The sequence below is a fragment of the Chroicocephalus ridibundus genome, chromosome 6, assembly GCF_963924245.1.
Source record: "Chroicocephalus ridibundus chromosome 6, bChrRid1.1, whole genome shotgun sequence".
In the NCBI taxonomy this organism is placed as follows: Eukaryota; Metazoa; Chordata; class Aves; order Charadriiformes; family Laridae; genus Chroicocephalus; species Chroicocephalus ridibundus.
This window is the reverse complement of record NC_086289.1, coordinates 24,214,599-24,242,080: the sequence shown is the minus strand read 5'-3', so window position 1 is coordinate 24,242,080 and position 27,482 is coordinate 24,214,599. Positions and strand designations below refer to the sequence as shown.

Below are 27,482 nucleotides of genomic sequence, written 5' to 3'. Positions count from 1 at the left end.
AGTGACTGCATCAGCGGACAAGGGGAGAGCTACGGATATCATCTATCTGGACTTCTGTAAGGCCTTTGACACGGTCCCCCACAACATCCTTCTCTCTAAGTTGGAGAGATACGGATTTGATGGGTGGACTGTTCGGTGGATAAGGAACTGACTGGATGGTCACATCCAGAGGGTGATGGCCAATGGCTCATGTCCAGATGGAGAGGGGTCACAAGTGGTGTCCCTCAGGGATCCGTACTGGGACTGGTGCTGTTCAACATCTTCATCAATGACATAGACAGTGGGATCGAGTGCACCCTCAGCAAGTTTGCCAACGACACTAAGCTGAGCGGTGCGGTCGATGTGCCAGAGGGACGGGATGTCATCCAGAAGGACCAGGATGAGCTAGAGAGGTGGGCCTGAGCAAACCTTATGAAGTTCAACGAGGCCAAGTGCAAGGTCCGACACTTGGGTCGGGACAATCCTCGTTATCAATACAGGATGGGGGATGATGTGATAAAAGAGCAGCCTTGCAGAAAAGGACTTGGGGGTACTGGTGGATGAAAAGCTGGACATGAGCCAACAATGTGCACCTGCAGCCCAGAAGGCCAATCGCACCCTGGGCTTCATCAAAAGAACCGTGGCCGGCAGATCCAGACAGGTGATTTTCCCCCTCTACTCTGCTCTCATGAGATCCCACCTGTAGTACTGTGTCCAGCTCTGGAGCCCTCAGCATGAGAAGGACATGGACCTGTTGGAGCGGGTCCAGGGAAGGGCCAAGAAGATGATCCAAGGGCTGGAGCACCTCTCCTATGAAGACAGGCTGAGAGAGTTGGGGTTGTTCATCCTAGAGAAGAGAAGGTTCCGGGGAGACCTTATAGCAGCCTTCCAGTGCCTGAAGGGGGCCTATAAGAAAGCTGGGAAAGGCTGTTTGCAACGGCATGTAGCGATAGGATGAGGGGCAATGGTTTTAAACTAGAGCAGGGTAGGTTTACATTAGACATTAGGATGAAGTTCTTTACAATGAGGGTGGTGAGACACTGGAACAGGCTGCCCAGAGAGGTGGTGGAGGCCCCATTCCTGGAGACATTCAAGGCCAGGCTTGATGAGGCTCTGGGCAACCTGATCTAGTTGAAGATGTGCCTGCTTACTGCAAGGGGCTTGGACCCTTCCAAGCGAACACATTAATAAAAAAAAAACCAACTTTATGGATGTCTTTCTGTTTGTGATAGGCTAGGCAAAAGTATCAGTTCCATACTATTATTGCAACCTAAATGAGTTTTCATACTGCCTAAACGCATCTTCCATCAGCTGTCTGTGAATCCATGCACTTGTTACAGGACAGTTCAGCTTACAGAAACTTCAACAGACACTTGTCACGGAGTTCATGTACCTTAATTTTCCTTCTCTAAAAATTATTTTTAACACTGACTAGAGCAAACGGCAAGCTACAGACAAGTGTTGCAGCTACTGTGAAATTCCAGCCATGCTGAAAGAACTTATCCAAGCCACTAAAAGCATTAGCTTTACTGGAAAGAAGCAGCATATGGAAAATGGCAGAGGAGGCTTCTTTACTGTGATGAAAATTTTAATTTCATCCTAAAAAATGAAGGAGCAATACCAAGATGGAGATTCAGGGAAGAGCTGCTGAAAGATAAACTCCTTGCTCTGCTACCACTAAAGGATCAGACATACCGAGAACAGCAATTACTGCTTCTGGGAAGAGCTGTTCCTCCCTTTCGCCTCTAGCCATAGCCACTGTTTTGTATTTTAACCCTTCACCCACAGTGGTAACTGCAACATCAAGCCCAGACATCCAAGGATCTGGCAGAGGAAAAAGCGACTGAGGCATTTGGACAGTTCCTGCCATTTACAGCCCAAAAGAGCTCCCCACTTCAGCTGAATGTTAACAGTTTTGTCCCAGGGCTGGCTGTAGAAAAAGGTGGTTTTGAACATTTCTAATTTTGTGAGTCAGCAAAAATTTGAAATTCAAAATACCCTCCTATTTTGTAAAGTTACCAGTCATCTTTTAATAACTTTTTACTCCAATTTATATATAAAACTTGAAATTCTCTACTTTTGAAAACAAGTCAGCTATACCTCTGATGTTCTTAGCTAAAGGAGGAGTTTGTAGTTGATGTTTTCAAAACACTAAAAAGCTAGCAATTACTAAAGCAACTTACTCATCTTAATTTGTTTTTTGAATGGTGGAGTCTGTTGATACAACGCTACAATTTGCCTTTACTCATGTATGCTAGCCATGTCCCCAGCACAAAAGCTGCTAAAGAAAGAAGTCAGGGATTTTGCAGAGGCTAACCTTGGCAAAGGTGGCAAGATCAGCACTTTTTTTTCCCCTCCTTAAGTAAAGAGGATAGCTAATTCACAACCCACAATCCTCTGAAATATGTTTTCCAATGACTCCAAGCATGTGGAATTGCAACCTAGATGAAAAATACTACAGACATTGTAATTGAAACCATATCTAATCAAGATGCATGTTCAAACACTTTACCAAATGTAGACCAACCAACAGTTGCATTCTGTTTAGTACTGCTGCACATAACACCACAAAGCACAATTCAAAACCAAAATAGCTTCAAGGAAATACACTGGAACACACTCTTGCAAAAATGAAGTTCTAGCAATCAGATTTAGGGGAAGCCCTTTGATCCATTTTCCACACAGCAACTCTACAAAAAAACTGTTCTCAAGAGACACGTGAGATTCTGGAACACTTTGCCTCTTCTACTGTAAGGTCAGGGAAATATAAGTACTGGAAATTAGAAGATTTACATTGTAACTAGAGTTCTTGTCACAAAAAAGGACAGATAAGGTATGTTTGCTTGACGCCACATAAGAGACTCTGGGATTGAAATATCTGCATCACCAGGTACCATTTTTGGTTTTCTATTAACTTAATATCCATAGTTGAGACCGCATGCCACCTTTACTTGGAGGGGTCTATTTGCTTATAGTTTCATTTGTCATGAAGGAAGACAACTGTACGCTTCCTGACTAGAGGGATAGCACAACTTTACAGTGATCTTTATTGCCTTTTTTCCTACCAGCAGGAAGCTCCTCTTGCCTAAAAAGAATAAGAACCAGCCCCAACACGAAGTAAGTAGCCTCAATGACACAAGGATTGAAAAAATGTCCACGGTAATATTTGTATTTCTATAACTTCTTGCTACTGTTCACTTGTTACAGCTTGTCATATGAGGCAGTCATATGCTCCCCTTTACGCTTTGTCATGTGCATTTCAGATTCCTGCACCAAAACTTCATCACTTTTGCTGTCACTTCACAACAAAGGAAAAAACTCAAGGAAAAAAAAATAATCACTGGAACAAGCTGGAAAAACAATCACCCCAAATCATTTAGCCACAGCTCCCTAGTCTTTATCTGATAATAAGACAGACATAAACCCACAAGTTTAAAGCAGAACTACAAAATGAAGATAATCTGTATGTTAAAATTAATTCATGCAGCTTGCAAATAAACAGAGATTGTCTGAGTTGTCCTAAAAGATACAGCATTGTTTTATAGGATTGGGCACAGATTCAAAATAAGAATCTAATGGCATAGCAGGACACACAGCACAAACATCTATACCAGTGACTGATGAACTCAGCTCTGAAATCTGATGATGATAATTTTTTAAAAAAAACAAAACACACTTGCACTGAAATATTCTATTAAAGGGGGGAATCAAGGGTTTGTCAAATGAAAAGATCTTTGTCTTCAGCTCTGCATTTAACCTAAATTTATTAGGGAACTGCAGGTTTCATGACATTCTGAAGTCTACAACACAGATTTGGTCTCCAGAAACTTCGGAGTGCTGATGGTTCTGCCCTGACAAAAATAAAGTAAAATAGCACTCAAACAGCTGGTTTACCCTTCTCCAGCCCTTGACTAAGGAAAAACAAGAACACCAGTAATTAAGAGGAAGACAGGCTGCCTCCGCCCTCTCCCTGTGGCTACAGCAGAGACCACAGGTCCAACACTCCAGAAAGGAACAGGACAAGAAAAGGCAAAGCACAGAGCAGGCCTGGACGTGGTTACGTGACGCAGAGTGCAAGCACAGAATCAGAGATCAACAGCAGCATAAGCAACTCATAAGTTAGGTTACAGTTAACAGTAACGCTAGGGTGGTATTTGCACATTGTTCATGAATAGCCTGACAAAACAGCAAGTTACGAAAAATAAATGTTAAAGATTAGTATTTAATTTCAAGGGAAGGGCAGAGTCCCTTCTAATCTTGATACATATGACCTGGGAAGAAAAGATTGCAAGTTTCCTGACCTAAATGAAGCAAAAAACAATTACGTAGTAATGAGCATTATAATTTACTTAAATATCTAATTTTTTTAAAACTGAAGGTTTTAAATAGTTGAAGGTATTCCAACCACTTAAAAAATGCTATCCTTAAAAAGTTGTCTTTTCCAAGAGATGACAAATCAATTTCATCTACAGTAAAAAAAACAAAACCCTGAGAACATCACAAGTAATTGTTAGTATTTGACTGGACTTTTCTATTCTTCAATTCATGAGTGATCAAACTGTTTCACTATATTACTATAGCAACTAGGAAAAAAACCAAAGCTCTAGCCTTTCGTATGCAGTTGGAAATTTTGGGTTGGAGAAGCAGCATGGGAATGGAAAACAGTATTAAAATCGCACCTTATTACCCTGTAATTAAAAATAATGCCTGCAACCATACCCAAAATATGAATCACAATTTTTATCTACTGTATCCTAAATAAAAATTAATCTTGTAATTATGCAATCAGGAAACTCTAAGATGAAAAGTTTTTCAGTACAAACAGCAAGTACAACTTCCAAAGGGAAAGTTTAACCATCTGGTTTTGGATCATTTCCAGTGCTCTAGTGAGAAACCCAGCTTTTTCCATCAAAGACATCTTCAGCAAGGGTCTCTTCATTTAATGTCACTGTCTAGTTAAAAACAGACACTTAATTCATAGAGCTTTTTCACTTAAAGTTCCATGTTTGCATTGCGGATGTAAATGGAAGCCATATTTCATCATTTGCCTCACAACACAGCTCCTAAAGTTTTGTTAAACAAATTTTTACTTGGGAGTGAAGGAAAAATATAGATAAGCTCATGTGTGTATGTCAGTCTGGCATGTGTCTCAAGGTTATTCTAAGGACAAAAATTAATCCAAGAACTAGACATGTTCTATTGACATATATATTAGACTAGCAAGTTTTCCAAAGAAATGGAAAACTAAAAAAAAAAATGAAGTTTGACTGGTAGTTTAATACTAAGCAAGCATTTAAGAAAGTGAAAACACACAATAAAGAGAGAGATAACAATGAGTGGAATATTTCCTATTCACTAACATGTTACATCCTACTTTACAGGTAGTTACAAGCTCTTCTATAATTATCTCTCAAGCCAGTATACCCTGAAAACATCACAGCTCCTTGTGCAGAACTTTGTCCTTGTATAGAGTAGATTTTTCAAATAGCCTTTTCCAAATTGAGCTTGACTAAAATCTTTCACTCATTCAAACTACACATTTAACTAAATACACTAGGAGAAGTTATCAGGCTTGCAGAAAACTCTAATTACATTTTCAGGAATGCTACCAAATTTATAGGCGTGTTAGTACTGAGAGGACCTTCTTACGACAGCCATCATTACCCTAAGTTTTTGCAAGCAAACACTTGATTTTTTTTCTTTTTATAATTTACCAGCAGTTAGATGATGCAATTTGGCTCAACAGTTTCAACAATGTTCTATGGTCAGACCCTGAGATAAGCTACACTGACTTCTAAAGCTACGATTCAAAACACAAGGTAATAATAAAGAATCCTCAGCTGTTCAGCTTCTCTGCCAAATGAGCCAGTGCAACAGCTACTTTTAGTAGTGATCTTTCACAAGGATTATTGAAACAATGGAACATTATATAGCAAACTATCTTTAAAAAAAAGGGTAAATTTTCAGAGATGACAAGTTATATAGTTATTACTATGTATTTTCCATACATTCAGCACCGTACAGACAGGTAACACAATCCCCAACTCAAAGCAATACAAAAAACCATTAACCTGTCCCAGAGGGTCGATGAAGCACACAAACTCAAAGTAAACATGTTAGTGAAACTAAAAGAAGCTGAAAGTCTGGGGCTTTTTTTTCTACCACTTAAATCTGGCAGTGAAGTCTGGTTTTGCAGCACGTGCATTCTTTGATGCTGCAGCCTCCTAGTACAGAATCACCACTCATCTCTCTCAGTCTTCACGCTCACTCCAGCACGTGTTTTTGAGGAAGGGCTTGTTCTGCGTTGAAGCCTTAAGACTGTGTTGAAACCTGAGTTTGGTCAACAAAAAAATCACTTCTGATTGCGTAAAAGCTATTTAGACCCTTAGCCACTTTACAAGAGTTAACAGCTTGAATGGTGTTTTGATTTTTTTGCTACGGGAAGTTACAGACGAGCAAAGGTAACAAACTAAAACTGTTGAAAATAACAAAAGGTAGAATGGCTAAAGCCACAGCTATACAGACCAACCTAAATTTAATGCAAGCAAGCAGATGTTTTTCATTTCAGCTGCTTCTCAAACCTTTTCCTAATTTATAAACCAAATTCCCACAACAGTGGAAAATTTGTACATCATCTTCGCTTCCATCACAGCAAGCACTAAAACAGCCTCACACAAGAAAGTTTAATTTACCAGATGTCATCACTGCTCTATCAGTGAAGTTTGTGCTTAACTAATCCATCACCCTCCAACAGTGCTCTGCAGTGAGGAAAGGTAGAGAATGACCAAGCATCTTGGGATCTCCAGTAGTGACCCAAACACTTTCAATGCTGCAGACAACTTGGTAACACACTGCAGGAGATAGATATCCATGCTTGCAAAATTACAGATCAAAATTACAGCATTTCTTCCTTCAGTGTGACGATATTCTCTTTTCACACATTAAACATCACTACCACTCCAAAACACAAACACGCTCTGAAGACCCCATTCATTCTTCCTCTCCCATTTCTTCAAACCCGTTTTTCCAGTGAAGAATAAAAAGAATATAAATCCATTTCTTGGTTTACAGATAGTTTGTAGTTACAACAGTGTGACAGAGAAGAGAACTAAGGAGCACATGATACAGGGCATGAAAGCTATTAAAAATTACAGATCTTTACAGAGCACCTTCAATGAACTTGTGCAAAGACTGCTGTAGACCTGATTTTGTGGGAAAAAACCCAACAAACCAACAAAAAACACATGAGGAGAAAGAGGACTTTGCTGCTTTGACAACCAATAAATAAATAAAATAGCAACTTGTAATCCTGGACAATGATGGTGATCAAATAATCAGTCCAGAGATTACAAGTATAATGCAAATTCAGCATCCAGACTAGTAAACACACCTTAATTAATGAAATCATGGCTCTGGTCAAGGGCCCAGAAAATACAGTGAAATAAAGCAATAATCATCCTTAACTTCGATGTGACAAATAGGATATACATCATAATTTTCCCTATATGTCTGCTCTTTTTTAAGAGCATGGGCTGAAAGATAGTTACATGCTTACACAGGTGCTGGCAATTTCAAATATTTTCCTCGCCTTCCCACTGGCTAATTAGGGAACATACAAGGTTTTCACATATTTAGAAGTTCCAAGACTAGCATAATAATTCTGTCAACATGAATTTGTCCATAATGATTTTCTCCACCTCCTCAATTCATGCAGCCACAGACCCAAATGCTGGATAACAGCAAGAGAGGATTTGTCCATTCTGTAAACACACGCTTCTCAACTGCTGGCTGTGCACTTGAATTGACAAATAATGACCAGATCTCTACAGCCTAAAAGTTAACTATAATTAGATAAATGTCAAAAACTAAATATTTGCAAACCAGAGTGCTTGGGAGGGAGCAAGGAAATAGATGCCATCTCCTAACTCTTAACAGCAGGACACTGGAGTATTTACAGGAGTCAGTAGTACTGAGTTTCCACGGAGTCTTAAAACATCATTGCCATGTTAATCAGAATTTCTTTGCCCACTTAGAGTTTAATATACAGTGTAGTTTAAGTTATTCTTGAATGCCTGTTACAGATTCAGTAGCTAGAGGAATCATTCCATTAACATCACAGGTAGAACTGAGTACACCAAAGGCTTTAATGAATACCTGTTAGCAAAGTTACTTTCAGATGAGCATAGCTATAGTTAGCAATTCACCCACAAAGCATCAATCTTTTTTTCTATTCTCTTCCCTCCCACCCACAAAAAGCTGCTCTTTGAACAAGTAACTATATCCTAGAAAAATGAAACAAAAATAAATACTGTTAGGTTGTGGAGTTAATGCAAATTAAAAGGAGATTCGCCCCCCACCCAAAAAAAAAAAAAGCATTTCTGACATTTCAATCATACTGATACTCAGTAAAAAGGACATACAATGGATTACATTTACTTCAAGACCACTTTCCAGCTCTGCGAACAGAAACTTAAGTGGTTTTGGATATCACCGGCTTTCAACAGTGCCATCAACATCGCTAACACTTTTTCAGGTTGTCTCCCTGAAGAGAGATAAGAAATGAGACCCAGAAAACATAACTGCCTGACAGCAGCCAAAGCTTCTCTGGCTCAGGTAATGCCAGACTGATGATGTGGTTTGAAAAGCTCAGACCGGCACAGTGAAGTTGTGATGTGATATAAATTAAGACCACCTCTCCTAGAAATAGTCTAGGAAAGGCTTAAAGCTTTACAAAACTTCTCAAGAGATCACAAGACTTTGGAGCCAAAAAATCCACCTTGAAAGAAAGGTGACAGGGCTGTGCTAACAACCCAAGACCAAAACAGCCACCCAGCCCCCTAATACTGCTCATTTCCTCAAGCCAGTTTACATGGCAGCAAGCGGTTTCAAATCTGCCAGGGGTAGGACTGCATTATGTATTTATTTTCAGGTTTATTTATAACATGGATTGTAGGCCATTTAAATATTGTTAAAAGGACCACTTGAGACTTCCTACACAATCTTATGCTGTTTCCATTTGCATTTTCTTAATAGAAGTTACAAAAATAATCTGGTTACAGGATTCATTTTAATACTCTCTCACTTCATTGACAATAAATGTTGATTAAACTTGCAACATCAAGTCCTTTATTCTGAACAAAGGTATTTACTTAAACTGGTTAAGTGAAACCTGTTATACAAGAGAGGAGGATAAACTAACAGAAAGAGTGAAAGACTTAAATGTATAAAATTCTTATGGATGATTAACTAAACTCTTTCCTCATTTTACTAAGCTCCCTTTTCTCAAATCAGAGCCCAGCTGGCCTGTTGGCCCCATTAAACATGCCCATCAGGTTGAAGATGTGAGACACAGACTCCAGAGCTACTTGATCACTGCCAAGATGCCAAAAACTGATATGACGTGGCTAGAGATGGATGCACTTCTTGTTTGACAAGAAAAAACAGACACTAGGCTGGTATGATTGACAATTTCTCTGTCAAATGTTTCACAGTCCTGAAATATCTATGTTCTTGCACCTCCCCGCAGCATTTGAATAGATAACTTTATTCTAGCAGTAGTTCTACAGCTAGGTTTGATATTTTATCTCCTGTCATAAGCTGAGGCGGCGTGGGATTTGATTCCCATTTCAGGAAGTATTGCAAAAGGTAGTTGGACTTAGAGTAGAAACATGCTTGTCTGTTTGTTAAATGGACTACTGTGCATACACCTCAAATAGGGAGCTAGAAATAAAATCAGGTAACATGTGAAGGTAAACAAGCTTCTCTGTTTTCAGGTTATTACCAGAGCTATCACACTATTAGCAGGTCTCCTGTGAAACTGTTATTGGAGAACTGCTTATTGCCTTAAATAATGCAATACTGCACAATGGCATTTTGGCAGTAAAAAAACGCTCACAGAGCATATCATATGCTGTTTCAGGAGATAATTTAACTTGTCTGACAAGACTGAAATTTGAGTACATAAGACAATTTTTAAATTAAACTCTGCAGAGCTTATCAGGTGCAGTGAAAAGCATAACATGCTCTTGCAGGATTTCACTGTTGCAATACAGATCCTGCCACCTCTTTAATGATATCAGTTTCTAAGGATTAGTTGGAGGGTATTGTTGGGGACACTACTTAAGTTCAGAGACTGGTTTTCAAGTTATTTCAGTAGAAACATAAGGCAGAGAATTACATCAGAATAATTCACTTTTTCAGAAATCAAGTCTATGTCTTGAGTTTTCCAAGTTCCAGATGTTTCTAAGATTGATACACTCCTTAACAGTCCTGTCTTTTGCCTCCAGCTCTCACTTAAACACACCTTCAGATAAAACCTGAGTGATAAAATATCTGTTGCAAAACAAATTATTGCTATTATTAAAAGCTTCAGAACAAAACATTTGCAGCTGACAGTACACATTCACAAATAAAAACTCTGCATCTGTTCCTTATTTAGTCATGTGAAGTTTATTCTTGATTCAGTATTCCCATTAATAACTAAAGGAACAACTAGAGAAAAAAATATTAACACTTTAAAAATTAAACAAAGAATTATAAGCACTCAGAGATGAAATCAACTTAATAATCACTTGAAAATAATATGAACAAAGCAGCAACAACTGGAAGAAAGTGAGCTTCTGTAGAAGTATTTAAAAGAGCAACTATATTTTACACCTCAAAAAGGCACATCTCTAAGCTGATCGCCGACAGCAATACACAAACAGCAATTCAGCGATATGGTTATACGGATAGTAGCATAACAACTAGGCTCATGCAAGATAACAGGCCACATGATAAGAAGCAGTCCTGTTCTTGACTGATAAATTGGACTATTAAAAAAAAAGAAAGTACTCCTGCACAACTTTTCTTGGTGCGTTACAGAAATGGCTTATTTGCCCCAAAGTCATCACTAAAGAGAGAAACGAGTGCTATAACAGTACATCAACAGTAGCACACAAATATTCATACAAGAACTATCTACATCTTCCTGACATTGATGATCGATTGCTTCCATTAAAGGCTTGCAAAGACAGCAAGAAGAGACTACAATAAATAATTGATAGAAAACAATAAATACTAAGGCCACAAGAAAACACTGAAGTTTTTCATTGACACCACCACCACAGCTTCATATAGCTAGAACAATCAAGTGACTGATACAACGTTGGCTTCTTTCAGCATAAGGCCAGAATCCCATAGATATCAGCAAAAACTTAGCATTACACAAGCAGGTAGTCCCCCATTTATTTGTAGGCATCATTCTGGAAACAAAACTCACATTAAAAAAAAAAAGAAAGAAATCAAGACTTACTTGTCAAGGAAGTCCTTGTCCACAACTGCACAGATATCAAGCAGAGGATTTCCCATTCCAAACAAGACATTTTCACTGTAAGAGAATGAATTATTTCAAGTTAGCTTAGCGTTAGTTTATTGTTCCTGGTATAATATGTTGAAAACTTTTTTTATTATAGAGAAAAGTTTTTCTTGAATACAGCTAAGGAACAAAGACACACATTTTGCCCATTGCAGCAGCCGCATGGAGACCTGACATATAGACGCAGAGAGTCAAATTTCAGTGAAGTACCACCCTACAATAGTCATCTTTGATCAATATATAGACTGCAAGCGGTCAAGAATATATAAAGCTATATATTCTGTTAAGCTATCATTCACTCAGATAAAGAATTAGAGCTGCATGCCACATTCTCTAGTTTTAAAGGATTGCATTCAAATTGTAATACCAGATTTTAGACAGGGGGAGCATCAGACCAGGTTATAAGAATTTCAATGAAGAGACTAAGTTACGGGGTTTACCCTGCTACTGACCAATAATTAACAATTTAAGTCTGTTTTAATAAACTGAAATTAATGGACTATGGATTCTGCATTGTCAGCCATCTTAAACAGCATAGCCGTTTACTGATAAGAACGTACATACTTCTTAATCAATTTGAAATTCATTACCATGACTTCTGCCACATAAAAACAAGACATCAGAGATACTGTAAGCAGCTGAAATAGCTGGCTTTAACTTTTTTTTTTAGATTCATTCAGAAACCATGTGTTACATTCTCCTGAATAGCATGCACTTGGGTGATAATGCAGTAATACCAAAGGATTAGATACGTGGCCTAGTGTCAAGTAGGAGTGAATGCAGCTGTTGATGAAGGCTGCCTAAAACTACACCCAAACCCATCACATTCCTTGTTAAGCTCACAACTGCTGCCTCCAACTGGCAAGGCAAGCCCTTGGTCTAGCCACCAAAGGTAGCTTCAGTATGACCACCAAATACACCTCCCTCTTTACTATGTCTCCATCAAGCATTTGCAGAGAAAGTATATTCCCTCTCTCTCCATCCCCCAAAAGTACTACTGTAACACTGCAGTTGGATCCAAAGTTTATCTACAGTTGATCCAAAGCATAACAGCGTCAGCTGAATCTCAAAGAAAGTGAGCGAGTTTTCCATTGTTCTGACCCATTTAGAGCAAGATAAATGTTTTAGAGACTCGACATCTGCCTACTAAATGATAGATTTCATTAATTTCTACTCAACAGAATAAGAAAAAAAGAATATAAAACAAGCAGAAAGGCGATGATAAGGAACAGTCTCATTAATTGTGTCCAACAGAGGTTGGAAACTCATTCACTTACTTCCTCTCACAACTACTATGAAAAGCCCTTGGCTGACAAATATTTGTCAAATTTAAAGCTACTTGCCAAAAGTACGGAGTCAAACTTCTTCCTCTTTACGATGCCACATTAGCTTCCATTAAATGCTAAATTCTGAAGTCCGGAAATGAAGATGTGGAAAGCATGAATAATAACCTCGATATTGAGACAGAAAACCATGCTTTAAGTATCCTGATTTTTGTTGTAGCTTTTAAGGCCTTTACAGCCCATTTCACCTTAAGTGAAATGCGGAAGATGCTGCTTTGCGAAGACGGAGCCAAGAAAGCCAGCTCACTCCTGAGACAGGCAACATCTGCTTAGTAAAAACCTGCAAGACTCACTAAATGCTTTTGTCATTGTGAAAAGAAATACTGATTCTTCTAAATAGCATAACCATAAGTTATACCTACCTAGAAGAAGGAGAGACAAATGACAGTTAGGAAGACATAAGGATAAAGGGGATTGCAGTTTGAGCCTCAAGACATAACATCCTCTCCATTTTAAAAACTAAGTATTGCATCGGCAGTAGTGGAGGACAATAAGTGGACAAGTCAGAATTCTAAAAGTGCTGAATGCAGATTTGTCACAAACTGTACGTTCCTGTACTTGATGTTTAGCCAATTCTCACATTCTGTGAAATTCTACACATCAATAATTTTATACCTACACGTAAGAACAAAGTGTATATAACTGATAACATACAACACAAATATCAGCACTTAAGTGTATGGTACACCAGAAAACAGAGCTGTACTTCAAAAACTCTGAAATACAGCTGACATGTTGAGGTCACTACCTATGAAGTTACCTTGTTCAACAGAAAAGCAGAATAGCAGCTACCGAACATTTAACAAGCTGCGGGCTGCAGAACATACCGGTCAATATACTTGAAGCACCACAAGAGCAACTTTGTGCTGGTTTAACATCCACAGAAGCTCTATCAAGCCAGTAACGTATATACAAACTCGTAATACATCAAGTAGCACTTTCAGTGCCATTTAATCCAGGCAGCTCTCTACATCACATACAAGTCCTGTTCCATCCTGAAGCCTTCCTTCTCCCACAGTATTTTATCATCATCCCTGTTTGAGCATTCCAGAGGCTGTGTAGTAGAGTGCCATCTGGGATGGAAAGTTTTAAAAGCCAAGGTAGCTATCGCTAGACTAGTAAATGTATGTTCAGAAACATTACGCTGAAACTTCTGGGCAAGCTCTCCCCAACTTCAGCATAGTTGTTTCTCATAACAAAATGCAGGATAGCAGAACTTGACAGCTTTTCAAGCTGCTGGTTTTGGCTGGGGTAGAGTTAATTTTCTTCATAGTAGCTAGTACGGGACTACGTTTCAGATTTGTGCTGGAAACAGTGTTGATAACACAGGGATGTTTTAGTTATTGCTGAGCAGTGATTACACAGAATCAAGGCCTTTTCTGCTCCTCACACCACCCCACCAGCGAGGGCTGGGAGTGCTCAATAAGTTGGGAGGAGACACAGCCGGGACAGCTGACCCCAACTCACCAAAGGGATATTGCAGACCATATGACATCGTGATCAGCATATAGAGCTGGGGGAAGAAGGAAGGGATGGACACTTGGAGAGATGGCATTTGTCTCCCCAAATAACAGTTAGGCATGATGGAGCCCTGCTTTCCTGGAGATGGCTGAACACCTGTCTGCCCATGGGAAGCTATGAATGAATTCCTTGTTTTGCTTTGCTTGTGTGCGCGGCTTTTGCTTTACTTATTAGACTGTCTTTATCTCAACCCAAGAGTTTTCTCACTTTTACCCTTCTGATTCTCTCCCCCATCCCACCACGGGGAGTGAGTGAGCAGTTGGGTAGATCTACCTGTTGGCTGGGGTTAAACCACAACACAAACACATAGAACTGAGTACATTAATTGTTTGATTTCTATAAAGAAAAGAGGTACATAGATTATACCACTCAACGTATTTTTGTAAATAATCTAAACACATGAGCTAGTATATACTAACAGCTAGCCTTGTGTTTTCAATTAACATGTATTTCCATGTTTTTGTTTGTTTCAGCTAAATATTTGAATTAACTAAGTCCCAAGACACTAGAACTTCCATGCTTAAAACTAGATATTAACATTCCATTGGCAAAAAGGAGAAAGATCCATACACTCCATTGGTACTGGATACTGCAGTTGTGTCATTCCTTAACTGACACCGCATTTGGTAAAAATGCCTTTCTGGGCAAAATGGGAAGAGTCTAAACAATCTCCTTCCAAGTCACAAAGTTTAAAAATTCAACAACTTTAAGCAGAAATTTAAGATCATCGCTGTGATCAGCATTTTCTAATACAAGCTTTGTGAACCACGATCTGGAAAGTCCAGTGTTTCTACTGTTAAAAAGAGAAACTTGGCTGTGCAAATCCTTAGCATGTTCAACCTGATTAACATAACACTGGCTACATTTCAGTGCAGCAAAAATCACCCTTCCCTTCTTGAGGGGCTGCATAGCTGCAAAATATCTGCACTCTTACAATATTGCACTTTTTTGTGGCACAACATGAGGTATAGCAGTTACTTGGCTACAGTTTGCTCCTCTGTAAAAATAAAAATTAAAAAAATATGTTAGAAGTCACATATATTCTGTAAAGTGACATTGTAAGATTAAACATAATATTTAGCATTCTGGAAAATGCTAAATTACAAGTCTTTGAAGCAAGACACTGAGATATTAAATTGTTACAGTCTCACCAAATTTATCACTTTCAGCAGCACATGTGAACTGCTACACCCTTATTTTTGCTGTTCAGTCACACTGGACACCTGCATTGATTCAAATTTCACAGATTACTACCAACCAACTAAACCTAAAACATAGTGAGTAAGCAGCAATAGTTTCCTGAAAAGCGTGATTTCACAACTCATAGGTTATTTGGGAAATACGTATCTGCAACAGACACAGAACACCTATGTACTTCACAGCCTCCTTGACTCTCTCCAGTCCCTTCTCTTGCACGGGTGTACTGATACCTAATAATTTGAGAATTATGTTCTTACTTAACTTGACTAACCTATTGCAAAAGAAGCAAGAAACAAGTGACAACTCCTCCACCTGCACAAATTAAGGATATATAATTGACTACACACAATCAGTATGTATGTGTACATATATATGCATATGCATACACAGGAGTACGAATATATATATGAATAGTACATATACTTTTAAAATTGTAAACTAAGAATGAGATCTTTATACAAATCTAAAACTTGTATGGACACAGAAATACACTGTCCATCTAACAGGCAAAACTACAGGAACAGCAGCAACGTACTTTACAGAAAGCTTGGATGTACACTGCATTTGCACTCTAAACTCTTGACAACAATATATATTTTTTGAGTTTGCCTTTTAACTTTGGACTACATGAAGAGTGAGTGGCAATTATAAGTTCAAGCAATGTAATTCATTAAATATAAATAGATCTTCACCTGCTAATTAAGGCAATTTGTTTGGAAATTGTCAAGATGATTGATTTTTCACAAATAGCCAGTGTTTCACGCATTACTCTTATCACAAGTTGCAGAAGTAATGAAGTGAAACCAAACTGGATAAAAACAAAACAAAAAACCCTACAAAACAAAAAAATCCCACATCAATACTGAGCTACCCCCTTCAATCACTTTTAAAAAGTCAACAAAATTAAATGTAACTGAACGATCTGGAAAGCTGTGTCCAACATCATGATTATGCATTACTAATGTTCTGCTGTTATAGGCATTTTTAAAAATATGGTCCTGTTTCAAGTCAGCTGCTGAACATTAGCAGAGTTGTATCTAACTATCACACAGTATTGTTATCATCCCATACTGCTGTGCACTTCAGTAGAAGAGCAACATCAAAATATCACTGAAAGCTTATTATTAGTTACTGGCACAGAGACAGAGGAATATTTTGAGCCTTTGATACTGGCATGTCTCACTTAAAAAAAAAAAAGAAGATATCCCCTTCTTTCTTTAAAAAATTTTGTATTTTTTCTTGCTGCAAAATGTTATCATGTACACAATAGTAACTAATAGTAAAGGAAGACAAGTTGAAAATGTCACCTTTTTATTGCTCTGTAACAGCCTCATGCTGCTGTGCAGCTGTAGTGGACACTTAATATTAAATTCTTATGCTAAGACATTTTACAGTCAGAAAGCCTTAATAAAATATGTTTGGGACATCTGGGTGTTCCAATTGCACAACAGCCTGCTGTATGCCTAGTCTTCCATTTACAAATATTTTAGATCTTACAAAACCATACCTTATGCTAGTATTTCTATAGGGTTTCATTATGCCCTTAAAAATAAGGCCAAACAAGGCACCTTCTAAGCCTATTCTCAGCATATCCATTTCGGTCACAAAGGAATATAGTTAAGCCCCATGTAACACAAGATTTGAATTTAACAAAAATCATTTATACAGGTAGTTAAAAGAAAACAGCAATAGTATCAGATTCATAGCATCTGAATAGCTATAAGCTCTCAACTAAGAACATCCTTCTCTCATCCCACTTACCTACGCAACATAAATGCAAGTGCATAAGATAACATTTACCATTAACCATAACTTCTCTGACACTAAAAGGTCCTCAGAACTATTATTCCACAATTCCAGAGTTCAGACAATTTCCCTTGCATCACTTGTCAGCAAAATCACTTTAGCATATAGACCTTAAACATACAAATAGCCTGTAGGACTATTCACATGCTTTCCTTACTTAGGTCTCAAGTAAAGGCAATATTTGGCTAAGGAGTTACATGCTTACATACTGACTTAGAGGAGTATCTTCAGTGAAGATTTCATTCATTATGAAACTTTCATAGTCTTCCAGAGTGACACATTCACAGAAGCCAAGCCTAAAAGCCTTGGCCTTATGTAAGCAAGGCTGCCGCAGAAAAAACCCACGCTGTTCCACCACTGCCCAGCTCCTCACGCAGCTGCGCTAACTCCACCACCTCCAGTACTGAGATACTACTGCAATTCCAAAGAGTTACCATCTGTACTCCTGGGTCAGAAACAGCGTGAAATCCGATACACCAAGTTTTGAGGGTGGAGAGAGAAGGTGGGCGAGTCGCCTTGAATTATCATTGAACTTGGAGTCCATAATTTTAGGCACTTCTTTAGCAACCGAAGCACTGATCAAAATAACTACGTGATGAAGAGCACCAGTTCACTTCACGATAGCACCCCGTCCTAAGAGCAACCGTTTTAGGAAGCAAAACCAGTCATAATAATTCCTTTCACTGAACGTTAAGTTCGGGGTTTGTCATTCTTTGGTTATCGCTGACAAACTGACGACGACGCCGTTCCAACAGAGCGCTACGAGCCGAGACGGTTAGTACTACCCTGCTCCTCGTTATTTGGGATTCATTTAAAACCAGGTTCCAACCAGGACACGCCACAGCGATGCTGCACGGTCCGACGGCGCTGCCGGAGCCCCACCACACCCGACCCCGCCGTGGCTGGCGCCCGCCCGCCCTCAGCCTCTACCTCCGACAGCGGCATGGCCGCAGAGCCCCACCGCGCCCCGGCCGCCGCCCCGCCGGCCACCCCCGGGAGCCCGGCCCGGCGCATCACTCCTCAGGGCTCTCCCCCGGGCGAGGGCGGGCAGCCGCGCCGGGGCTACCCGGACGGACGAGGACCGACATCGGGACGACCGTCGGGCGGCGGCTGGCGACGCCGGCGCGCGCCCACCTGCCCGCCAGATATCAACCTCAGGCACCCCGGGAGCGGGTGACCCCCTCCCCTCCCGGCCGCGGCCCGCCGGGCTGAGGGGACGGCAGGGAACTGGCACGGCTTCCCCAGGCGGGGGGGCGCCGGGCTAGGCTGCGGTGAGCCGCTCGGCGTTACCTGAGGGTAGGCATGTTTCCCCGTCCGCCCGCAGCAGAGCCCGCTGTGCAGCAGCGGCGTCGCCTACTCCACTCGCGCCGCCCGCCTCAGCCGCGACTGAGCCGCCGGCCGCCGCTCGCCCCACCCACCCGCGCGCCGCCCGCCCCGCCCCGCCCCGCCCGCGCCTCTCGCCATTGGCTGTGGGGCGGCCGGCGGGGGCGGGCCCGGGCGCCTCGAGCGGCGGCGGCAGGGCGCGAGGAGGTGGCGGCGGGGTCGGGGCGCCGGCTGACGGGCCCGAGCCCCGGTTCGGGAGCTTCGCGGTACCGGGCGGCGCCGCCCGGCCGGCGCCCCGGGCTCCCCGGCCGCCATCTTTGGTACGGGCAGGGAGCACGCACCGCCCACACACCTCCTCCTGTCACCTCCCTCCCCCGGCCCGAGGAGGCACTGATGGTGGTCAGCGCTAATTAAAAAAAAAAATAAAATGACGTTTAATCAAGGTAGCGAGGAGGTGCGGCGTTCCAGCCGCACTGCCCACATTAAAGATGGCCAGCGGAGCCCCTCAGCTGTCACGGGGCGGTGGGAACTGCCATGCTCCCAAGGGGACCCCGAGACTGCTGACTGGCACCTCCCCGACACCCCATTTTTACACACAAGAAGGCATTTTCACTCTTTTTATTGGTGCGTTGGGTCAGGCCTTAACACCACCTCAGGAGACCACCTGGGAAGCCTTCCTCCCCGGCCACCACCGACGGGCATCAGCCCCCATGGCCATCAAGGAGCGGGGCAGGGCCACGCGGACACGGGCTCCCACTCGCCTTCCAGAGAGGAGCTCGATTTTATCCCCAGGTTGCTGAAGGGCCTGGAAGCCACCTGTGGCACATTACTCCATCTTTCCAACCCACCAGAGGGCAAGAGTGGAGACACAAAAGAGACGTGGGCCTGTCTGCCACCGTTTGCGGGGGAAAAAGGGGTAGGCAGCCCTTCATCACCCAACCTCTTTCTTGTCCGCCCAACGTTCAAGCAGAACTGCTGTACCGGAAAGGGAAAGTGTCGGTAAAGCCAGGTTCCTGTTCTTCGCTCGTCCACTCACTTGCTCTTCATTTGGCTAAGTCATTGCTACCCTGTGTGGATTTGGCACTTTTTTTGTTAACTTACCAGCACCAGAAACTCTGATTCATTAAACTAATGTCAGAAGAGGTTGTTTTTGCCAAAAGTGAATCCCACATTGTTAAGTACTGCTGTGTCACCTCTAATTAAATATTTGAACTTTACAACTTCCTAATCATGTGGTTATTAGCCTTAGTTTCCCTTCCTCTCCACCTACAAAATGGGAATATTGTACTCAGAAAAATTAAAGCCAAACTTTTCAACTATTTGTCGATTTTTGGGTGTGACAGAAGAGATGCCAAAATTTGAGATGTTCATGATGTTCAACAACCTATACTGTCACATAAAGGTAACAGGAATATTTACGTTCAATACCTGATGTAGGAAAAAATTCCTAGGTTCTCTAAACTGGACACCCAAAAATTAATCACCACTTACAAAATTCTCATTACTAAAATGTGTCAGCAGTCTTGAAACGTCAAACTAATTGGAGTGGGAAAAGCATCCATCCCTTTACTGCAACACAACACACAGTACAACAGGTTCCTAAATCCTGATGAAAGATTTTGCACTCTAATAAAATGTAAATACTGTATTTGGATATATAATGGCTGTATCCTCTGATCCACACTGAACAATACATTATTCCTAGTTTAACAATTTCAGTGCCTAATAGCCAAACCTCTGTAACTGAAAAGGTGGGGGGGGGGGGGGCAATCCCATCAGAGGCAAGTATAACAATAGCACTACCACAGCTTGGTCTTGTTGGTCCCATTGGTTTACCCCTTGGGTAAAGTCCCACGTATTTTAAATAACAAATCAATTTTTTTAAAAATCAAGTTGCAGATTCCCTCATAAATAATTGTTTGGCTTTAACAAGCACATAAGAATATGTGAAAGAAAATAGATACAATACATTAACATAATGTATATTTATAGTAATTTGTAACATACAACTGCATATTATGAATATTAAGCTACAGAGTCCAAATGAGGTACCATCAAATGTTTCTAACTTTTTACCAGTTCAGCAAGATAGGATCAAAAGGGTGTTTTTCTAGAAAATTAAACAGCCCTTCATGAAATAGCATGTATGACACCTCAACAGCATTTGCCAATAGCACGATAAATTTCTAGCTATTCCCAAGTGGACGCAAGACAACCGTCTTGCCTGTACTATCACATACCCGCAGGATCTACCGTTACTGATGTCTTCGAGGCATCATCTACCACTATGCGTTTTTTGGTCACTTGCCAGGGAACTTCTAGACATCCTGACACGTAGGTGGAGCAACAGCAACCAGGGTATCCCTGGAAAAAATGGTCATTTATCTCTTATGGTCATTCATAGACTAACTTTATGATGCTTGTGCCACAAGTCCGACTCGTAGTCACAGCACATATGTGCTGGGCAGCCAAGCTGAGTTTGCTCAGCCTCCCTGACACCTTCCAAACTCACTCTGCTTGCGTGGAGCAGCTGTCCTGTGCCTTCACATGTGTTTTGTCTCCAGAAATCCCTGACGGAAATATGGAATTCACAGCTTTTGCATCTAAAAATGTATAATACCTGACAGGGTCTAGCCACAATTTCAACTGCTTCTGTTAGTATACTGTGAGGAAGAGATCTTCATGACCCATGAGTTCCTCTATGTATGATGAACAATTATTCCTCAGGTGATTTCACTAAAACACTTCCTTTTCAAGCACGGTGTGAATTAAAAGTGAACTGCACCCCTATCTGATATAACAAATGGTAAGCATGTGAGAACTTTTAAAATTCCACTTTATTGAAGTAATCCACAAAACTACATATTTTATACATTTGTAACTTGTGTATCCAAGATACAGGCAATGTAGGCCTCAGCCTTGGACTAATGTGTTATGTTTTACACCACAAAGACTTGGTATAAATCGTCCAGTTTACAATACATAAACAAAAAGTTCTCCACTAACCCCCATATTTCACCCAATTTCTTCAAAGTATAAAACTAAGGGTTAATCTTAGATAAGCTGCCCGCTCTTCTGTCTTCACAAGGCAGAAGGTTGATCTTTTACATAATGGCCTCAGCAGACATTATAAAATGGGACTAGCAAGCAGAAAGCCCACAAATTCTCTTTCAATAACAGCATTTTGCAGAGCTTGCACATCTTTTCTACTAGAACAGTGGTTGTTTTGAAAACTTTTCTGCAGAGTGAATTTCATATTTTGCAACCTAAAATAAGATGCATTTTTATCTTGTATGGATCTACTAGTAAAGTATTAAAAAGATTTTTAAATTATTATTTTACAATTCCATAGCATAATCCCATTTCTTTTAATGCAGCTTCACAGACCATACAGCTGTAAGAGCAAAGCAAAGTCTATAAATCTGCTAAATCTTCATCACATTGCAGACCACTATGCTTTTTTTTTTTCTTAGTCCAGTCAAATAGCCTACCCTTGAGACAGTTACAACTGCTTTGTATCACTGAATATACAATGAAAAGAAAAAAAAACAACAAAAATCTCTCCCTGTAAATGAAATCCCAAGGTAGCGTAAAGCCAACAAGTAGCTTTATGTTACCATATCCTTCAAGTGTGCAACAGCTTTGACTGTGGGCAAACAATCATTACAGATATGATTGCAGTTCAAAATGGAAAAAAAAACCTTTCCCTTCAGTGAATTCTGCGTAGCACTTCCCTCCTTCACAGAAAATGCTTTGATATTTATTATGTAAATAATATTAGTATGTAAATTGAAATTATTTAAGAAGCAATTTCTGTAAGTAGAAAATGAACAGGCTTGAGAAAACAGTGTTCACATTGTATCTGCAAGTTCAATTTACTTTTTCAAGAAGGTAAGGTTTTCCAACACAGTGCCAGCAAATAGTAATTAATGACCTTTAGATAGCAAGCCGGTCCCTGCTTCTGAAACTGGTTTTGTGAAATACTTGTGTACCATACCTGTGTAAGTAACTACTCAAATTCAATATCACAACCTTGAAACACAAGCCAGAGTTTTGCTTCAAACATTTCCACATCAAGTATACCTCAGCAGTAATAGAGTAAGCCAAGGTCTTGTTCTACAGAAAGCGCACTTCACACTATTGCATTGACTCTGTATTCAACTACCTCCACGTTCGCTCAAGCCTTCTTTCAAGGCACCTTCCTTGTCGGGTTATAAGTAATATTAGTAGATCCAATTAGATGAGTAATTCTACACAAGCTGTTTCATTAGCTGAAAAAGAAGGAACTCGCAAGTCTCGGGAAAATTCACAGGAACTTCCAAGATTCATGATGAAATCGGCGTATTTGCACCGGCTGCCCTCCCACAGGTAATCAAGCATGCAAGGCAGCTCTAGGGACAAGACTAGTCCTGTTGGCTTCAGGGAGGCAGCACACAAAGTCAGAGGTGTACTTTTCTGCAGGGTATTAGTAAAGGCTACTATTATGTCTAAACTACGGTTGTTCGTCAGTGTGACTCTTCTGCCAGGTGGGCTGCAGGTAACATCAGTAATGAAAGAGAGAGACACCAGCCATGCTCGCGGTCCAGGGCAGAAAGAGCCTTCCCACGACCTCCTCTTTCCTCGGGTTACACACTCCCTCATGGAAAGCAAGGACTTACTTTAATTAAAAGGATGAAAACACCGTAACAAGCCTCTCCAATACGAGAACACAAAACTGTGGAAATATGACACATGCTGTGAGAAATCCCACGGGATTACATCAAAGGCCAGGCAAAGACACGCGTCAATCTAAACAGTAATTTGAGAGTTACATTTCTGAACAATGGAAACGAGCGCCTGAACCGTCAGTGCAAAGTATTTTCCATGCTGCAAGTCATTCCGGTTTTGGTTGTATTTCTGTCAACACAACTTTGAAGGGAAGGTTGTTGCTGTTATGTCTTAAATCAAGCAAAATTAGCCAAGTCTGTTGCTAGTGTCTTCAAAATTATTTGTTTGTCTGCTTTCTACAAGGGCCTAAATATCCATCTGAAGAAAAAAGTCTATTGCTTTTGTTCTTCTGTGAGCAAACACAGCAAGGTGCTAGTGTCTCAGGTCTTTTTTTGTACTACCAGGCCATTAAGAGTACTGACATGGAAAAAGTTACCCTTATTTGCAGATATGAGCAATTGGAAAGTGAGAAAAGTACAGGCCATGAAGACAGAAACTGAAATGAATACAAATGGGGAGCGAGGTGAAATTAAAAATTAAAAAAAAAAGAAAAAAAAGAAAAGCCAGAGATAGTAAGAGAGAAAGAAAAATTATTTACTGAATTCTAACTGAAAGCTTTGTCACAGCTAATTTAAAATATTCAGAATCTTCTTTCATTTGCAGAGAGCTGATGAAGGAATAAGCTAAATTAAAAGCCAGCTCATTAAGAAAATTAAAAATGTATGAAATTAGCAATATTCTTACAGTCATGGGTATGAAGCTGTCTAAAATCTTGTGGAACAGTAATGACAAAGGGCTGCTTTTGATAACAATTACCCAGGGTGTTTGATAATTTATTCTGAAAAGGAAGAGATATTTAATAGTAACAGAAGAAGAATAATATTGTACCTTGTACTTTTAGTATGAAGTATTTATCAAATTCAATGCTTACATTGTCTCCATGTAGATAAACTGATTTGTCCAAACGGCCAGCTACGTCAGGACTATTCAATCAATACAGCAGCTGCAGAACAGCCAGGTCATAATGCAGCAGAGGGGACTTCACAGCAGAGGATTTCACAAGTTTGTTAATTTTTTCTTCTGTACATGTGCATATTTCAGTACAGACATGTCCACATGAGCTCAAACATTTCTACAGAGAACATCCAAATTCTTTCGTAACTGCAGTCTGTTAATAGAAGTCTGTTCGCAGTTTTCACAGACTTCCAAGATAAAACCAAACCAAATATAAAAGGACACAAATCCTTAGTAATTCTCCTCTAAAGTAACACTTCACGATGTTTCCAGTAAGTTGATGCTACCGCTCAGCGACAAGCCGTTTGCAGTTTTGCAAGCCTATTTTCTGTTCAAACAGAACAGTTTACACACACAATGATATTTTATTTCACGCAGCAGAGACATAGTCAGAAGCCTGGAACAACACAGCACGCATTAATAGATCTTGCCTAAAGCCCACTGGTTTTAGCAGGGATTTGCACCCGTCAATAAAGACAATGCAAAACCTGCCGCCCAGCAGATTAATGTCAGCACAACGCATTGTTGAGCTGGGAACGCTGGTTTGGGTCTCGGGCTTTGTGCTCTGCTCAATGGGTGGCAAAGGCCGGCCATCCGATACTGCTTTCAAACAACTTTAGCTGAACCCGGTCAGCTTTGCCTACCTCATGAGGGAGCAATATTTGCTTTCCTTTGCCTGAAAGGATCAAAAGGCACTAAAAAAAATAATAAATAAAAGGTATCCATGAAACTTCCCTGATGCCACTTTGAGAGAGACAATGATGAAAAAAAATATAGGTGAAGGACATGTTTGTTGTTGTTGACAAGGTACATCTTATATTGCAGAGTGGAATTTGAGGGTTTTTTACGTTGTTGTTTTATACTAAAATAGTTTTCATGGTAGCCACAGGAAAGACTGAGGTTCATACAGTATGGGAAAGTAAGTAAGGTACAAGATCATCCTTGTTGAGTCCATTAGACATGGTCTTCTGAAGAGGCTGGAGAGTCTCAGATCTAGAGAATAAGGAAGTCTCCTCTAATTCTTGAGACAACAAACATGAAGTCATTACCTCCCAAAATTTTTGAGTGATTTTTCCACTTCTTTTCTAATCTGTAGGTTAACTGTTTCCAATACTCCCAAGCATATGTCGCAACGCTTTGCATTAACAACCGAACCTCATTACAAATACAACAAATCAAGGAATCGTGACCATTCTGGTACCTTCCGTACTGGCTCTTAACATGGGACAAAGTCCAACAGCAGCACTCAGCCAAACACGCTCCTGCTGCTCCTCCGTTCAAGGGAGTGCGGAGGTCTGACATATCTACACCAATCACCTCACCCGCTTCACAAGTCCAACCTGCGGCCCACAGCACACGTTAACTTTATTTAATCAGCAGCTGATTATGGCATTTCTCCTCTTACGAAAGAGAGCTGGAGTCTAGTTTACACTTTATTTTGAAATAACTTGAAATGGAATTAGAGTCCACAAGTTTTAACAATGTTCCCCACGTTTTATCCATCATACCTCAGAAAAGTATTATTTCAGTTCAATCAGTTGTTACTGGAGCAGGTCACCATGGGCTTTCATTCCATTGTAAACATCCTTTACATTTTTAACTTCATACTTCAATAATGTTCTCAATTTTTTGAATTTTCATGTTTAGGCTCAAAGCACTTTCCTCTAATGAGCTTTATAAACAGGAACATTGCAATTCCCTGTTCCTTGTCCCACCTTGCTTTAAGGCCCATGGAAATAACTGTTGCTTTTTAATGACAACCTTACACTGCCGCCTGCCATTTATTTGCTTTCAGAGCTCAGTTACATTTTTCCTCTTCCACTATCTGCGACTGAGCTTGTCAACTATTATTAGACTTGAAAAGTCACTCAGATGCCAAAGGAGCAAGTACCCTGACTTTGACAAATTTAATAGGATTAGTTCTTTCAGTAAGGACATCAGTACCAAAAGGGACTGTTCTCATGTCTGTGCTAAAGTACATCTCTTTTATGCTATATTTGAGCAAGGTATTAGTTATCGCCAAAGTAATTTTGGACCTTTCAAGCCTCATGTCATTAATCCTCTTCATAGACTGAATACTTGGAAGATTGGCTACCTTACAGTTATATTCATGTGAATAATCCCGAGAAAACAGATCAGAAACTGCACCAACAAGAGCTCCACTACAGCTCTCTTGGTACACATTTTGGCCGTGCTTCCTGCATTGAGAAACCTTATATTTTTCTGCTATGACATTTAAAAATAAATGACTTCTTTCTGTGCAGGCCATCGGTCAGGTGGGGCTCAGTCAGTGATATACACTTCTTCACACAAATAAGGAAGTACAGCAAATAGCACAGGTTATTTCAATAGAAGACACTTAAAAACATCCCACGTGTCCTGAAGAAAATATATCTGTTACGGAGGATTTTTAGATAGCCAAATTCCTGGCTAACGGGGACGGACACTCCCTCAAGGGCATTAATCGGGGCTGCTCTTCGGGGACATTCTCGAAGAGGAGGCACAGGGGGTGACAGCCCCAGCCGCGTTCCCAGCACCGGCTGCTGTAGGTGCGGGGCAGCACCCCCTTACACACCACGGCCCCCCCCGCAACCGCCTTGGCGTGAACCCACCCCGGCCCCGCGGCGGCGCCGGCGCCCCGCACACCCGCCGGCCCCGCCGCACCGCTCCCGCCCACCACCGCCTCGGCGCCGCTGGCCGAACGCCGGGGCCGGGGGCAGCGGTACCGGCGGCAGCGGGACGGCCCCGCCGCCCGCCTCCACGTGCGCCCGGCGCCGCCGGGAGAGAAGCGCGGTCCCGCGGCGGGGCCGCCCGCCCCGCACCGCGCCCGGCCCGGCGGGACCTTCCCGGCGTGACTTTGACCGCGGCGGCACGTGTCCCGTCCTCCAGCGGGGGCAGCACCGGCGGCACCCCGCCACCCTCCGGTACCCGCTGGGGCTTCTTCGCGACGAAGAGCCCCTCCCGCGGCCCCGCCGCCCCTTTACCTCAGTTGCTTTGGCTCCAGCTTGAGCTTCTTGGCTTGCGGCTCCCCCGCTGCCATCTTCGCGCTGGGCGGCGTGTGCGGCGCCCTCCGTTCGCCTCGGCCCGCCCGCCGGCCCCGGCCCGCCCCGCCGACCGCGCCGGCACCGCCACCCGGTGGGCGGGGGCGGCGGGGCGGGCGACCGCGCCGGGCGCCTGACGGGGAGGTTGGGCCGCGCCGCCCGCCTCTCCCGCCCGGCGGCGCGCCGCCGCAC

The 27,482-nt window shown here is 41.5% G+C and overlaps 1 protein-coding gene across 2 annotated transcripts in view; it reads right to left on the bottom strand.

Moving 5' to 3' along the window:
- Positions 1-27,391, bottom strand: part of ADK (adenosine kinase) — a 298,680-nt gene extending 271,289 nt beyond the window's left edge. The window contains exons 1-2 of one of the 2 annotated variants that reach the window (XM_063337494.1): positions 27,234-27,391; positions 11,273-11,347 (exon numbers count right to left, since the gene is read on the bottom strand). In XM_063337494.1, coding sequence (XP_063193564.1) covers positions 11,273-11,347; positions 27,234-27,289 — 131 coding nt within the window. In that variant the 5' untranslated portion in view covers positions 27,290-27,391. Of the gene's footprint in view, positions 1-11,272; positions 11,348-18,495; positions 18,617-27,233 lie in introns of those variants that run through there. The other variant, XM_063337495.1, reaches the window with a different exon arrangement.
- Positions 27,392-27,482: the final 91 nt, after the last annotated feature.